The 15,465-nt window shown below is 41.3% G+C and overlaps 1 protein-coding gene across 7 annotated transcripts in view; it reads left to right on the top strand.

Annotated features, from left to right (window-relative positions):
• Positions 1–15,465, top strand: part of LPAR1 (lysophosphatidic acid receptor 1) — a 68,277-nt gene that overhangs the window by 23,062 nt on the left and 29,750 nt on the right. For 4 of the 7 annotated variants that reach the window (XM_021379823.1, XM_021379828.1, XM_021379826.1 and 1 more), the window contains exons 2-3: positions 352–520; positions 11,966–12,713. In XM_021379823.1, the coding sequence (XP_021235498.1) occupies positions 461–520; positions 11,966–12,713 (808 nt within the window). In that variant the 5' untranslated portion in view covers positions 352–460. The remainder of the gene's footprint in view (positions 1–351; positions 521–11,965; positions 12,714–15,465) is intronic. The other 3 variants (XM_021379825.1, XM_021379830.1, XM_021379827.1) reach the window with 1 other exon arrangement.

Here is a 15,465-nt window from a genome sequence, read left to right as displayed (position 1 = left end):
GGTTTTCCCGTTGCTCCTTTCAGTGGGGAAAAAATGTTACTGTGACTCTAGAACTCTCAAGTGACCGTCTTTCCTTAGAAAGGTGTGCAGGGTCTGCACATTAGTCTTCTTGCTGTATGTAGTTTCTGTGAATTCTAGTTTGTGTGGTCAAGTGAATTGTTCTGCTGTTCTGGACCAAATTACATGGTGCTTTTTGAAACTCCTCCTGTGAGTCTATTGTAAATGGCCATGTGAGCCAGCTGGGTTGTGCAAACTCCCAGGCTAGTTTTGCAGCAGCTGAGGGGCTTGGGGCTTGTTGAGTGCATACCCAGTTCTCGTGTTATTCTCAACCATATTTTTTCTTCTTGCCAGCAGCAAATGTCAGCATGACTAGGATCTGAGGAGGCATCTCCGTATTCCTGCCAGAAGTTTGTGGCTGCAGAGGAGGGGTGCAAGGACAACAGGAACACTTTGAGCTAAAATGGATATCCCCACTGACTTGGTGCCATCCTCCATGATGTCACAGCCTGAAGTGATTGAGGTGAGGAAATCACAGTGAAACCCAGGCAGCCGAGCTGTCTGAACCTTTTTTATTTCTCCATTGAATCCCTGCTTTTTTTTCTCTCTCAGTTTTGAGTCATCGAGGGAATTTTCCCTGAAACGTTGTATTAAAAACACTCACCGTTTGTAAGAATACTTCGAGGCATGACACTGTGTTATACTGCTATTTGTAGGAGAAAAGATACAGCATATTATGATCTTTGTTGTTTCCACGTAGGTGTTCCCTGCAATGTGGTTTGATTTTACTGTGTGCAACGAATACAGAGTAGAAGAAGGTCACGATGGGGTTCAGTTGGAATAAAAGCATGGGAAATTTCAGGTTCAGCACTCTTACCAGGAGAGCTAAGGTTTTAAGCCAAAAGCAGCAATAAAATTAATAATATACTTACAATTACTAACAAATACTAATCTTACTTTCATGAGTCAAAGTGCGTGTTTAAGACTTGATATTTATAAATACCTAAGTGATTTCTTCAGCTCCACGTACTGAACATCACGTACTTGTGCCTGCTAGTGAAGTAAATATTACAAACAGAAAAGGAGATGTTAGTTCCGCTAAAGGTTTCATCTCGGAAAGTCCCTTTGACTTGAGACCCATGTGTCTGTTGGAACTTAAAACTTTTAAGAATATGTACTTTACTGAACATCACACATCACACCACAACTTGTTAAGTTAGGTGATACCATCAGAAAATTGGCAATCTAATGTTTTTTTTTTTTCCTTTTTCTTCCTTTTGCTAAAGATCCTTTGACTCAGGAGAACTGAATCTCTTAGCAGTGAGCACTGAGGAATGCAGCAGTCTACAGAGATCCCTGAACCTCTGTGAAGCTGTGAAAAACTTATTAATGGGTGGTGGAGCTGAGTCCGAAATCTTCTTTAGGGAGACTTCTTCGTGCTCTTTTTCCTCCTGGGTTTCAGATGACAAACTAGTAAATTTTAAAACTATCTTAGTTGCTTTTCAAGTCTGTGTTAGGGTCAGAGAAGGATTTTGTCTCTTCACAGCAGGTCAGGACATCTGGCAGGAAGGAGATCCTGTATGGCTGTGTTGCAGGATGCGAGGCCGCTGATGGACTCTTCTGCCTTCCTGAAGAAGGGCTCCCACAGACCATCCCCTGCGTGCTCTGAAAGGCACTTGTACCACTGTCTCCATGGGTTCTCTCTTCGAAAGCTTCTTTGTGTGTAAGAAATGTGTGCACCTGTTCAGGGGTTGTTGTTCAGGATAAATGCCTTCTTGAAGAGAAAATAAGGTCAACTGTGGCATAAGAATGAATGGGAGAAAAGCTATCACTTGTAAGCGGTCTGATTGAAAGTGTCCTTCTAAACCGCATGGTCACAGTTCTGTTGGATTTACCATGAATGCACGCTTTGGCAGTGTGTGCAGGGACTTTCTGCTGAGTATATCTTGCACAGGACTTGAATCTCTAAACCAAAGACAAGAGGCAAATAGATTCTACTAGACGTTGGCTGGTAACACAGATGGGTTTAGTGGGAAGTATTAGTGATAGGTGGGTGGTTGGACTGGATGATCTTAGAGGTCTTTTCCAACCTCGGTGATTCTATGATTCTGTGGCTCTACTTTCCACGTCCAGGTTTCAGAGGCCATAATTCCATAGGATTTGACTTGGGAGCAAAAACAAAATGGCAACAGGAAGCAAAGGAAAGACTGATATCTTGGTGTGGGCTGCACAATACTATTCTCTGATCCTCATATTGTAAAAGCAGATTCCAGTTTCACAGATGATATCCACATGGGAAGATTTAAGTGCATGTGTGAATTCCCCACAGATTTCAGTAAGCCATGCTGGATACGATGGTTACAGGGCTTTAACCTATATGTAAAGGAGAAACGGCTCCAAAAAAACAGCCTGGAGACTTGTGTTTCTGAGGGTGAGGAACGTGTTTTTTTTTTTTTTTTTTTTTAAACAGAAAAGGGCATTGTAACACATCTAAAGAGGAGGATCATTAGATAGAATTACTGAAATAAAGCAGTTTCGTCCTGAATGGGCTTGCCTTTAGCATTTGTGCTAAATGAGCATTAAAACGAGCTTTGGTTATCATTTAGAAAAAAAAAAAACACTTTTGTTAGAATACCATTTTTTCTGCAGCACGTTATTTTTTCTTTTAAAACTGAGTAGATACCACAGTCAGCTGCAGAAGACATTTAGAGGCTAATGTTTTAAGGATTAAGAAAATAAAACAACTTGGAAGTAGACTTACATGCTTTCTACATGAGCTAGATGGCATCTCATTTATTAAAAAAAGGAAGTGTTTTGCTACTTTACTTCAAAGTTTCTTTTTTTTTTTTTTATCTTTTAGCATTAAATTTTTCTTTAACGTTACCAGGACAGTTGGTTTCCTTTCATTTGGGCACTTTAGGGTTAGAAATAAGTCTGTGTGTACTCATCACAGAAACAAATATTCCTCTGACTGTCATCAGCCCCTTAACTGCACAAGGACAAGCAAGAATAGGCTGTTACCACACAGGAGAATCCCAGAGAACTCAGCAGTGCTTTTTGTAGTCCGAAGCCCACTCTGACAGGTTTTGACTTAGCTTGATCCCACAGATGCTTGTGGTGACACCACAATGGGGAAGTTTTTGCTAATTTAATTACAATTGGTATTTTTCATGAGATTTGTTTTCTGAGTCGGGTAACAAAGAGGCTCAGATTTTGGAAAGGGTTTGAAAAGTTGCTTCTTAATACCAGGTGTGACATTGCTACTGCTTTCTTATTGCCAATCTGTCAGCATAGGAGGGGATTTTGATGCATCTCTACAAGCTTCTACTGAAGCAACACTTGTTTTCTACAGTAATGTCTCTCGATATCCTCCTACACACTGATCTCTCTGAAGCTCTGCTCCAACCTTCTTTCCACCTCCAGCATTCACCAGAGATAAGGACTGGTGAATAAAAGCACAGACTTAATGCATCTTAGCCATGTTTAAATGTGAAGGATAAATAAAGTTTCAGGGTTGTTTGACTGTCCACAGCTGAAATCTGGAATGGAAAATGGTCCTTGGACCTCACTCCCGATATATCAAAGAAATCAATTAAAAGAAAAATTGCCGTATTTAACAAAATTGTTTTGGTGATTGAGTATTATTGTAAGGCTGAATCTGTTGATTTCAAATGAGTCACAAGCCATTCTGTTCATTAAGAGAGAGAAACAGCAAAATTACAAAACTTTCTGTTTTTTTTTTTTTTAGTTTCAGGATTTTATTTTTTTTTTTGCAGATCTGACAACTTCATGCTTCAGCTTTGTATGTGAAAAAAGATAACAGAAACCTGATTGGTCTGATAATGCAGTAAGGCAGAAAGTTAAAGCAGCCTGCAGGAAACCTTTAGTATCCCCGAGGGCTTTGGGTTTTGCAAAGAGGAAACATAACAAGTGGTGATCTAAACAGAGCAATTTACTCTGTGGAGTGATTAGTATCTTCTCTTCTTGTGAATGGCATGAGATGAACTCTGCTATAAAAGCTTTGAAGAAGAAATGATGTGAGCATTACTTGTTTAATGAACTAGGGACTTCCAACAGTGCTTCAGAAATGCTTAAAACAAGAAAACAACAAAATTCATCAGTCTCTTTTTGCTTTTGCCAGCAGTGGATTCTACCAGCCAAACACTAGAAGTAAATGAATACATTTAAATAACCGCCTTGCAGCTGTTCCAAAGAGAAACCCATAGCAGATTCCATTATAGTGTCCTTTCATGGCTGCGTGGTTACCAGAGCCAAAAACCACTTCTACCACTCAGTGCCACTGAATACTTCTTTATTTTCCCTTCCCGTTGTTGAAAGTAGAGTTGAAGAGATTTAAGCTATCCATGCCACAGAATGGTCATCCTCAGCAGCTTTTTCCTCTTCACAGTGGTGCCTGAGAACAGGCTCCTTGTGGGGTGACACTGCTGTCGTCACCTGTTTCCCCAGCAAAACCCAACATGTTTCATATTTTGGATTTGCTGCCCAAATTTGAGCAGTTGGTACAGGCACTCATTTTTCTCTACTTCAAAGTGAGTAAACAGATTAACCTCCGCACCAAAACAGGCCTCTGAGAGTGGTAATTAAGGTAAATGAGAGAACAAAAAGGAAACAGTCAGACAGGAAGAAGCAAACAGTTTGTGATAAGGGATACATCTACCCAAGTACAGGCAGACACCATAGGGAAAATTTAACTAAAAATATGCGCTTTTTTTTTTGCCTTTTTTTATGATACTAAATGAAATAGTCTGGTGTTTAAAGTACAATTCCAATTTGTTCAAAATGGCCCAACATTGCCGTAAAGGCAGCTGCTTAGTACAGTATGGACATGTTACTTATATGGGGCCCATTCCTGCCAGAGCCCTGAGCGAGAAAGATTTTTCTGTATTGTGTTTATACATTTCACGAGAGTGCATCAAAGCAAAAGAAACAAAAACTATCCAATGTATACTTCAAAAAAAAAAATGTATTTGCAGCAGTAAACACAGGACAATCTTCTTCCCATTTTGAAATCTTGGTTTCCAGCCCACAGTGAAATGTGCAGGTCTCGTTAACATAATTCTGAATAAGCATTTTGCTTGTAGCCTAAACTCTCCCAAGTGCCTATGTTACTCGTTTGCTCTGTGAGGAGTGATGGTAGGTGTGCCCTGGAGATGAAAACAGCCCCAGTAGCCTGCAGGATTTCTTCAGCATAAAAGACCAGTTTTTCAGCTGCTGGAGCCAAAAGCTCATCCCCAGCTTGGCTCGTAGAGCACCAAACTGGGCCTGAGGGATGCATGTTGTGTTTCATTATGCATGGGAACTCATTCAGGATGTTGGAGGTGTGGGTTTTGTGGAGGCTTGTTCAGTTTGTTACTTGTTTTGTTATGTTTTGTTTTGTTCTGTTTTCCCCCTGGTTTCTTCCACTTTGAAAGTTTCGAAGGCAACAAACATAGAGCAAAAGCCCTTTCCTCCTGGGGCTGGGTAGGCCTGTCCTGAGCTACCCTTGATGCAGGAATAACTGAGCAGGTCAGAGTCAGCTGCGATGTTCAGGTGGAGGGTTACGGAGGAGGGCATCAGGTGATACACTGAAGAAGTCTGGTCTATACCATAGCACAGACTATTTTAAAAGTGTGAGAGGCAGCATATTCTAGTAGGTATATTAGTTGATGGAATATAATCACCTTGCTGTGTTTCCCCCAGAGCCAGGAGGTACTGGGCCTGTACCAGCCCTTGCTGAGCTCCCTCTTACAGAGGGAAGGGACAGCTGGAAAGCTCAAGCAGTCTTAAAAGCTCCACCAGAAGAAACTCAAAGAGCTTTGCAAAAACCCATTACATAGTGTGCATGGAACATTCAGACTCAACAATCTGCAAGACATACTCAATCCTGTCTTTCCAATTAGCGTATTTTTGCAGTAGCTCTGCATTGTAGAGATGGCCTTCCTTTGAGAGGAGCTTGGAAGGGCAATATTGGGGCAGCAGGGGAGTGCTGAGTGGTCTGGGAACAAGTAGTCAATGCTCAAGCCATCCAGCTAATGGAAGGGGGAATGTGGTGATGTGGAACTGCACCCTGAATCAAGTGGTCCTCTTTCTGTCCTGAGTTGGAAAGTAGTCATCAGAACTTGTAGGTAGGGCTTGGAAAGGATGCAGTTCATATGAAAATACTGGGTCTGTGGGAAAGGAACAATTATACAGCAGGACCTGAATTACTTGGTAAGTTGCTGGAGAGATGGCTTCACTCTCTGTCTTTCACTGCATTTTTTTTTCAGTTCTCTTAGCTTTTTAATTTCCTAAATTTCCTTCTGCAGTGAAAGGAATTGTATTTGCATGTGCATGCATCTTTCATGCAACTGAAGAAAGGGCAGAAGTTTGAATCAAGGGAGTTAGCAATCTGGGGGCCTGTTGGAAAAGTGTTTCTTACCATCGCTGCTCTGCACTAATGAGAATTCAAGTCTGAATGGCACAGCTCCTGATTTATCTATCCTGAAAAGTTGTACTGTTTAGTGTATTTCAGACTGGCTAGTTAGCTTCCAGAAGAAAATAATTTTTAGCTATTTCTGGACTTCCAGATCTTGCCCATTCTGTTTTTTTAGTCCTCAAAAGCTATTTTTGAACTTGATTTGTAGCAATCACAGTGAATAAGCACTAAGGAAAGTCAACACCCTTCTTGGTTTTATAGCCGACCTCTGGAAGTTGCTGTAATCATAGCTGCCATCAGGATCTGTGTCATTTGTGAATTATACCTTCCAGCAACAAAACTGCTTCTTTTTCCAGTGTTGCTGTGTCTCTTTGTTGCCCTGAGTGCTTAGATAGGTTAGGTTGCCCTTTTCAGGTGCAAGCTGCTGGATAGCCAAAGACTTCTCAGTTTGATTTGTACTAGCTGCAACATCTATTAGATCTGAAACTCAGCAATAGAATCAACTACATAAGCGTTCTTAAGATGTTGCCACAGTGTCTGTGTTATTTTTCTCTTAATCATCTCATAGCAGAATTAAAGGGATCCCCTTGCAAAGGGGTTGATTTTTCTCCTGCTTTTTCAGCTGTGAGGAATGAAAAATGTTTCTAGTGAAATGAGGGAGCGGCTTGCTGTGACTGAACCACCAGATCTAACATACGAGTTTTATTCAAGTCTGTCAATTAATGCCATTCTGGAAAGAGTATGTGAAGATCTGTTGTGTCCCGGTGATAGTGTATTATACTTTGCTTTACAGATATAAATAATTGCATCAGGCTATGATGAATCGGTAGCCTTGTCTCAAGACTTTATTGATTTTGACATGTTGGATAAATGGCTCCTATCAAATTCTACTTTTATCTTTAAAGGAAATACCTTTATCCCTTTATTTTTGAACCTCTTGTTTCCTTTGCATTCTGAACAATGGGTTATGCTTTTCATTAGATAGTGGAGAAATTTTTCTTGCGAATTGGATTTTTTTCTCATCTGTTACAACTTTACTTTTATAAAGTCTGTGGTTTAGCAATTGCAGCTTGAGAAATTATTCACATATTGATTCAATTATTCCTAAATGTACTCTTTTATGCTTATTTTAAAGATACTCTTAATTTATATCTTTTTTGAGGATTTTGAAATTGGCCATTTCCCCAGGTTTTTCTGCTCTAGCCTTCCTGGTATGTTGGTAAATTTCAGAGTATTTAGCTAAATTTATAGCATGCTATTGCTTCTGTCTTCACTGCTAGCTGTTCTAAATGTAGAGCTGTAAGCCACCTATTGCTATTTTGGAGTACTAACCTACCATTCCCAATTCTGCCTTTCCTCTGAAATGTTTTCTGAATTTCTGGATAACACTGAGAATGATAAATATTATTTTTGGGATCCAAGGGCAACTACCTCAGAATTAAAAGCTCATCCTGTATGGGATGAGTCTCCTCTGAGTCTCACAAACTTCAAGGAGATTGCATGCAAGTTGAATAACTTCTGCAAATTTGAGGTCTCTGGCTTCCACTTGGCATATCATTCTATGCAGAATTGTCATCTTCCTCAGGCTTCCTTGCCAGATAATTGGCTTTTCATCTTCTCTTTGTGTTCTAAGTAAGAAAACATCAGTTATGTCAAGGTTAATTCAGTAAAGGGGAAAGGAGAGAAGCAGAGTGTATTTGGAAGGCTTAGGGTTAAAATATTTTAAAGTGTTCTGTTGGATATGGAAACATTTTTGTGGCTTCCAAGTTTTAAAGGCTCTGTAAAAGTCAGACCTTAGTATTCTAAGAATGTTCAGCTCCCTTTCTCTCAGCAAGAAATAAGTGTGCCCATGTTCTTGGTGGAGGAGTCTTTTGGGGTTTTGCCTTAGTAAGTGAACTAAGGAGCTCTGCAAACTCTCAGATGGCAGGGGTTTATAAGCTGATTGTCTGCCCTTCAGGCACCCTGTGCTGACTTCATTTAGGCAGTATCAGTCAGTGTATCTTGTGCCTTACCCATCCCCAGGTGCACAGCCCTCCCCACTTGGGCTGTCACTCACCACCAAGCTCCCCTCTCACTTGCTGCGTTGAGCAGTCAATGCCTTCTCCACTCCAATCTCTTCTGCAAGAGGAGGTGACAGGCTCACCCAAGAGCATCCCATGGGCAAGACTGCTCCATGCCTTGGTCCAGTTCCTTACCCCACTCCTTCAGCTGTGCTGGGGGGCCAGGGAAGCAGAAGGATGAATCAAGCACCAAACTCTGGAGATAAAGTCACTTTTCTTCTCAATATTCCCACTGCCACCCTAGCAACATGGCTGTGTACCACCACAGGAGAGGAGCTGAGGGGACACATGTAGCAGATAGTGGCTGGAGATGCCAGTGCCAAGGCAGTATTCTCATCAGGAGATGAATAGGTGTTGGCTGTAGAAGCAGAGTAAACTTTGTTTATTAAGTCCTGGTGCTGAATTTCCTGGTCTGCGTGCTCTGTGTTGTGGTTGTGACTGGGTCTTGCGTTTTTAAGAGACTTAACCTCGTATACTCAGGATTTTCATGTTCTTTGGATTGGAACAACTGTGTCTCAAGTATTAAATTAACCTCTTATGGTTAGAGGAGGCTTTGATTTCAGCCTGCTGTTACTCCATTTTCCTTTATCTGTCTTGTTGGTTTATAATTCAGATGTTTTCTTTTCCTGCACAGATGTGTCTTCGGGGTTTAGTTAACATAGGCAATTTGCAGCTCCGTTTGTTTTAAACTTCTGTTGAGATACACTAAGTGGATGAGGTAAATCTCGGGGCACTGCACATCTGGCTTACCCAGGCAATGAAACACACTGAGTGAAACTTCAGGAAATTAAAATATAAACTTCCCTGCCCCTTTTCCTGCAGGGACAGGAGTGGGGCTGGGTCTGCCTGCTCGCATGTGCCATTATAGGATGTTAACACTTTCAGTACTCAGAGGTACATTACATTTCCTTTTACTCGAACCTTTGCTGCCAGACAGCAGTGTCATGCATAAATGGGATGCCTTGGGATCTCCATATGTTTGTGACCTGTGAGGTCAAAACTTTCCTGTAGGACATCTGTTGGCATCTAAGAAAGCTGATCATCTAGAAGTCCCCTGTCTGAACTTTGGTCAGTGACCTGTTCCTTATTACTCTCACAAATGGGCCCATTTATTATGGCGCCTGGAAACTCCACTGGTGGACACAAATCAGCTCCCAGTTCAATTCTCAGAAGCAAGCACATGCACAACCAAGATCCTGAGATACACTGCTCTTTCCCCTGGGACTGAAAAGATTGCTTTTAAAGGAGGATTCCAGGTTATAGATTAGCACAGCCTGTACGCAAAACTTCTTTCAGAATCCCTTACACCAGCAGGGCGTTTTGTTCCTGTGTCTTCAAAATGAGAGAAGAAAGAAGTCAGCCTCATGCTTTTACTCCAGGGTTATTTGGGCCCTGTCCAGTTTTCAAACCTAACAGGGCTCACTGTGTAGCATTTTACATACTCTTATGTGCATTGCACTGGTTCAGCCCTGGCTTGGCATTTTATGAATGAGACAAATGCACTGCACTTGGTGCGTGTTACAGTGAGCCTTGTTTCAGGTTTCATATGAGGAGGGCAGGAAGGCTGTTACAATATCAGGGCAGCATTTCAAAGTCGAAGCCCATATACAAAATAAAATTGAAACAAGGGAGAAAGGAAAGGAGTATCTTCCGCATTTCAAGTTTCTGCATTTAAATTATGTATTCTGCCAGGTGTTATTTGCCTCTCTCTACAGGAGCAACAGCAGAGTGAAAATTGTCAAGTATGGGCAGCAGCCAGCTGCAAGAAAAATTCAGATCAATAAACACATAGGCAAAGAGAGAATTTATTCAGGATAACAAACTTTTACAAGAGTTTGGAGACCTGACCTCCTCTGCAATTGAAATTGTAAGACTGCATCCAAATATTCCTATAGAGGGCAAAAACTAGGCCATTCACATAATTAATGCAGATGTTGGCAAGCTTTTGTAAGGGCCACTAATTCATTCCTGTGACTTCCTCCCTCCCTCAAGGCTTCTTATACTTGACCTGTTGTTACCACACAGTCCTTAAGCAAAGAATTAAAGCCAGATGTCTTGTAGCTAAGTCTCCCTTTGTTAAATACGCCTTGTAAATCAGTTTTTCTAGGCAGTGGAGAAATCTTATATGAGAACTTTTAAAAATTCTTAAATAATTAAGACTGAAAGGTTTTTATCCTAAGAGTTGATGTATCCTAGAGGAGCAATTTAAGTTTTATAGTCAGTGTGCTGAGAAATACTCTTTACTCTAGTTCTTAATTATCCTGGGCTTGCAAATGTTTCTGATCAATGTTTAGGTTAGACTTAAAATCATTTTCAGAAAAAACTTTTTCTGTAGCACAAATCTAGCTGCTATGTAAAGCATTTGGGCTATGGGTGGAAAGGTTTGTATACTGCTTTATTGGAATTAGCTTACTTGTGTTGACAACTAGGTGCAAATGAAAGCAAAGAGAAATAGCTTTGAGTAATTCTCAGGAAATCTTTATCAGATACTACTTTAACTTGAGTGCAATTACTAATTCTGTTTCCTACTTGTGTACATTTTTAGTTTCAACCTGAAGGTTATGTTAGCTGAAGCATTTCCTTCAGAATGGCTGAAGCAGTCCAAAACATGGTTTTTTTTTTGTTTGCATGTTTTAATGGGAAGAAATTCTTACATTTTAATTTTGTTGATCTAGCAGGCATACTACCTGCTTGCTTGCTAAAACTCCTCTGTTCCTGCATTAGGAAAAATAAAAATGAATTTCAGTGAGTAGAGTTTTGACAGCAGTAAAACCAAAGACAGGTCTCCTGAGTCTCTTCAGACGGAGACATGAACTTCTTGTTGGTTTTCTTTTTATTACTATTTCGTCATTAAGTCCTTTCTGATAAACCACACTAAACAAGGAACCAGTATGTTACTCAGAAGAGTTTCTTTTTGTGAGATTTGCCTTTTGGGAATTGCACTTTGAGTAATTGATTGTAATAGAACAAGAAATGTTCCTGATGGAGATCTAAGTGAATCAAAACCTCCTGGGAAGTGCAGCAACTTTTCTTCCTCTTTGAGCAGCTTATCACAGCTACAGCCAAACAATAGTTTTATGCACTGATAACATAAACAAAATGTTCTGTAACAGAGTTAACTTCTTTTAATTAAGAATTGCATGCCTGTCTCCCTAAGTGAGCTTTTCAGCAGGTTGGCCTGGACAGAAGCTCTTATGTTTATTATGTAATTTACAGCTATGTCAGAAATCATGCTCATTCCCAGAGCAGATGGAAGCATTTCTGGTTGTTTCTAATCTGGTTGCAGTTACTAGACTCCTCAGAGCAATTGTTTGTGATTTGTGGAATGCTGTTTGTTCTGAAAAAGTAAATTTGTTCTGAAGCATGTTCCCTTTCTGCCTCCAGTGCCTCTCCCTGCTCTCTGTGCATGCCTTGTCCATGGAGGCGATCATATGTTTTTAGTTCTGATGTCGTTCTTTTTCTCTCTCTTTCCCCACCCCCCCTCTTCTTTCAGTCCACAGCCATGGGTGAACCACAGTGCTACTACAATGAAACCATTGCCTTCTTTTATAACCGGAGTGGAAAATATCTAGCCACTGAATGGAATACTGTCAGCAAGCTCGTAATGGGCTTGGGGATTACCGTCTGCATCTTCATCATGCTGGCCAACCTCTTGGTTATGGTGGCTATTTATGTCAACCGCCGATTCCACTTTCCTATTTATTACTTAATGGCCAACTTAGCTGCTGCAGACTTTTTTGCAGGGCTGGCCTACTTTTACTTAATGTTTAACACAGGACCTAATACTAGAAGACTGACTGTAAGCACCTGGCTTCTCCGTCAGGGTCTCATTGACACTAGCCTGACAGCCTCTGTGGCCAATCTGTTGGCCATTGCTATTGAGCGGCACATTACAGTCTTTCGCATGCAGCTACATACTCGGATGAGCAACCGGCGAGTGGTGGTGGTAATTGTTGTTATCTGGACTATGGCCATCGTAATGGGCGCCATACCAAGTGTCGGATGGAACTGTATTTGTGATATCACTCACTGCTCCAACATGGCACCACTCTATAGTGACTCCTACCTGGTCTTCTGGGCTATTTTCAACCTGGTCACTTTTGTGGTCATGGTGGTCCTATATGCTCATATCTTTGGGTATGTCCGCCAAAGGACTATGAGAATGTCCAGACACAGTTCTGGACCTCGCAGGAATCGGGACACCATGATGAGCCTCCTGAAGACTGTGGTCATTGTGCTTGGTAAGTGTTTACATTGTCCCCTCTACCTTCCCCCCTCTGTTTCTTACCAGGTGATTGCAGTAATGCATATCCAGCTTCTGGGAGGTCAGCATCATTTGGAAGATGGTAGAAGAGGCAGGGGCAATAAGAAGCCCCAACATTCATTACTGTGTTGGTATTATCAAGCTTATTTATGAAAAAGGATATCAGAGACGTGGTCACCCAGCTGTGTAACATGAAACTGATGAAAATAACAGGACCTTGATATGCAAGAGCTTTTTGGAGCAATGCAAGTTTAAAACCTACTCTAGCAGCCTGTTCCAGGCACTGTTCGCCTGTTTGCATGGGAAGATGCCAAATGAAAAGGGTCCGTTATACGCTTTATACACTGAAATAACTGTTGTTTCCTTTTGCCACCCAAAAAGTGATGTGTATATTAAAGCAGTATTTTGTGTCTGAAATAAAAAGAGGAGCTACAGGCTTCTGTTGAAAGGGTGCTTAACAAGCTGTAATGGCCTAAAACTTGAACACAGGAAGTTCCATACTAACATGCAGAAGAACTTTACGGTAAGGGTGACTGAGCACTGAAACAGATTGCCCAGTGAGGTTGTGGAACCTCCTTCTATGGATGTATGTTGGACTGGATGATCTTGTGGGTCTTTTCCAACCTTGCTAATTCTATAATTCTATGATTCTGTATCCAAGACCCACATGGACGCCTACCTATGCAACCTACTGTAGGGTACCTGTTGTAGCCGAGGGGTTGGACTTGATGATCTCTTGAAGTCACTTCCAACCCCTACAATTGTGTGGTTCTGTGATTTCACATGTTAAACAAGACTTTATGCACAGTATGGTCAGGTCTCTGCTATAAGGTTTGGCACATCTGAAATACCTGCCCCTTTATTTATACATGAAGATATCACATGAGGTACTGGTACAGTTCTGTGGAGGTCCCTAAGGTTCAAGGCTTGAAAAATGAGGAAATATCAAGCAAACATTGTAATGCACTTTGAAGTCTAAAGGTTTCTGTCTTTTTGGACAAGTGTATTTGGTTTGGTCTTGGGCTCTCTGCTTTCTTGTGCAAAATAACAGCCTGGATGGTTGTTACCACTCCTTGGTGATTTTCCTTGCAGTTCCTTCTGTTCTTTGCTGCAGCTGATGACGGTGAGCTGCGTGCAGGTAGGGATGGTGCCAGTTGTCTCTGTCCCCAGCTATGTACCTCCCCAGGTCCTTCAGCATGGTACATGGGTCTCTTGCAATGCTAGTCCCCTGCTGCGTGGTAAACTTGGCCAAGTTGTCCATAAATGCAACTGTCCCCAACTTTACAAAGACCAAAACTTAGCCAGAGTTCTTGTTTGACATCCTGAGTTCCATGGCTTTACACTGTGACTTTTGATTTCTAGCAGTTACTGCCTACACAAAGAAGATAGCTGACTTTGATCATTGACTTTGATGTAAGTCATTGTGACAACTCTCATTTTAGTTAAAGAATGTAAATGCTGTTTTCTCACCTAGTAATATTTTCTTTAAGCACAATGTGAACTGTGTAGTTCACTGCCCTGTTCAGCTATTGAAAAGCTATTCTTAAGTGTCCTGGCTTTTTTCTTCTTCTTTCCTTCATGTTTTGCATGGGGGGCTGTAGGGGTGGGTAAAACCTTTTATGATTTGGACAGCTGCCCCCACCTCCCTCCTCAGAGTAGGCAAGATGAGGTTAAGAAAATGAAAAAAAGCTAGATTTTGCAGACTTCTTTTTTGGAAATAGATCCTTATTTCCTCTTCTGAATTAATTGCTGTTCATACACCAGTGAAGTATTTCCTCTGAGGAAAAGGACTGTTTCAGGCTTTAAAAAAAATGAGTGGGGGATAGTAAACACTGGTATCAGTAAAATGCATTGTTGCAGGAGTAAATAAATACAAGTCATTGAACAGACAGCAAACTGTAGTTATTATGAAGCATGCCTGGGAGTAGATGGCAGTGTAGGGAGTGACTGCATCTTTCTCTGTTCTCCTGTTAATATGAGCACAGATCTCACTGAAGATTGATAGGCCACCCATTGTGGCCACAGCAGTAGAGGTGTACAGAAAGCCTAAACTAGCCGTTATTTTTTCCTACTAAGAGCTCTATTTTTTCCACCTGTTCTGGAAACAGTAGAATGCGTCTTTGGTTAAATAGTGTTCATTGGACTGAAGGTGACTCAAGTTAAAATGCTGTTGGAGTTTAGTAGTACCTCTGATTCCACATTTAGATTCTTTCAAGTGCAATTTCTCCGTACTGCAGGTAGTGCATGTAATGTTTTCCACAAAAATCAGACAGGGCCTTATTTCCTATCCCTAAATTCAGTGTTGTTTTGCTGTAGCACCTCTACTGATCTGCATACGACACCATTTATAGCAAGAGACAATGTGTTCTTTTATTAAATCTCTTAGAGGAAAATAAATGAATCTCCAGGCCGTTTGGTTGGATGAGTTCAGTCACAGGGCTACCAATTAAAACCATGCCTTCACCTTGCTGCTGCCTCACAGGCACAGCTGCAAGATGAAGATGGGGGCAACCACCGAGACTGGGGAGGTTGAATGTTTGTACGTCAGGGCGTTTAGCAGATGACCAGCTGAGCCATGAGAAAAGCTCATTAGTTGCCACCAGCCCGCAAGTGCTGTCCCACATCTCCAAATAATCGCTTTGAAAGAAAGTTTGCTTTCTGGCTCTGAGCAGTTTCAAGTGCTGGCTAGGTGAAGTCTGCGCTCAGACGAGACCTGCAGCAATCCCTGG

This window comes from Numida meleagris, chromosome Z (genome assembly GCF_002078875.1).
Source record: "Numida meleagris isolate 19003 breed g44 Domestic line chromosome Z, NumMel1.0, whole genome shotgun sequence".
Taxonomy (NCBI): Eukaryota; Metazoa; Chordata; class Aves; order Galliformes; family Numididae; genus Numida; species Numida meleagris.
This window is presented reverse-complemented; position numbering and strand designations above follow the sequence as displayed.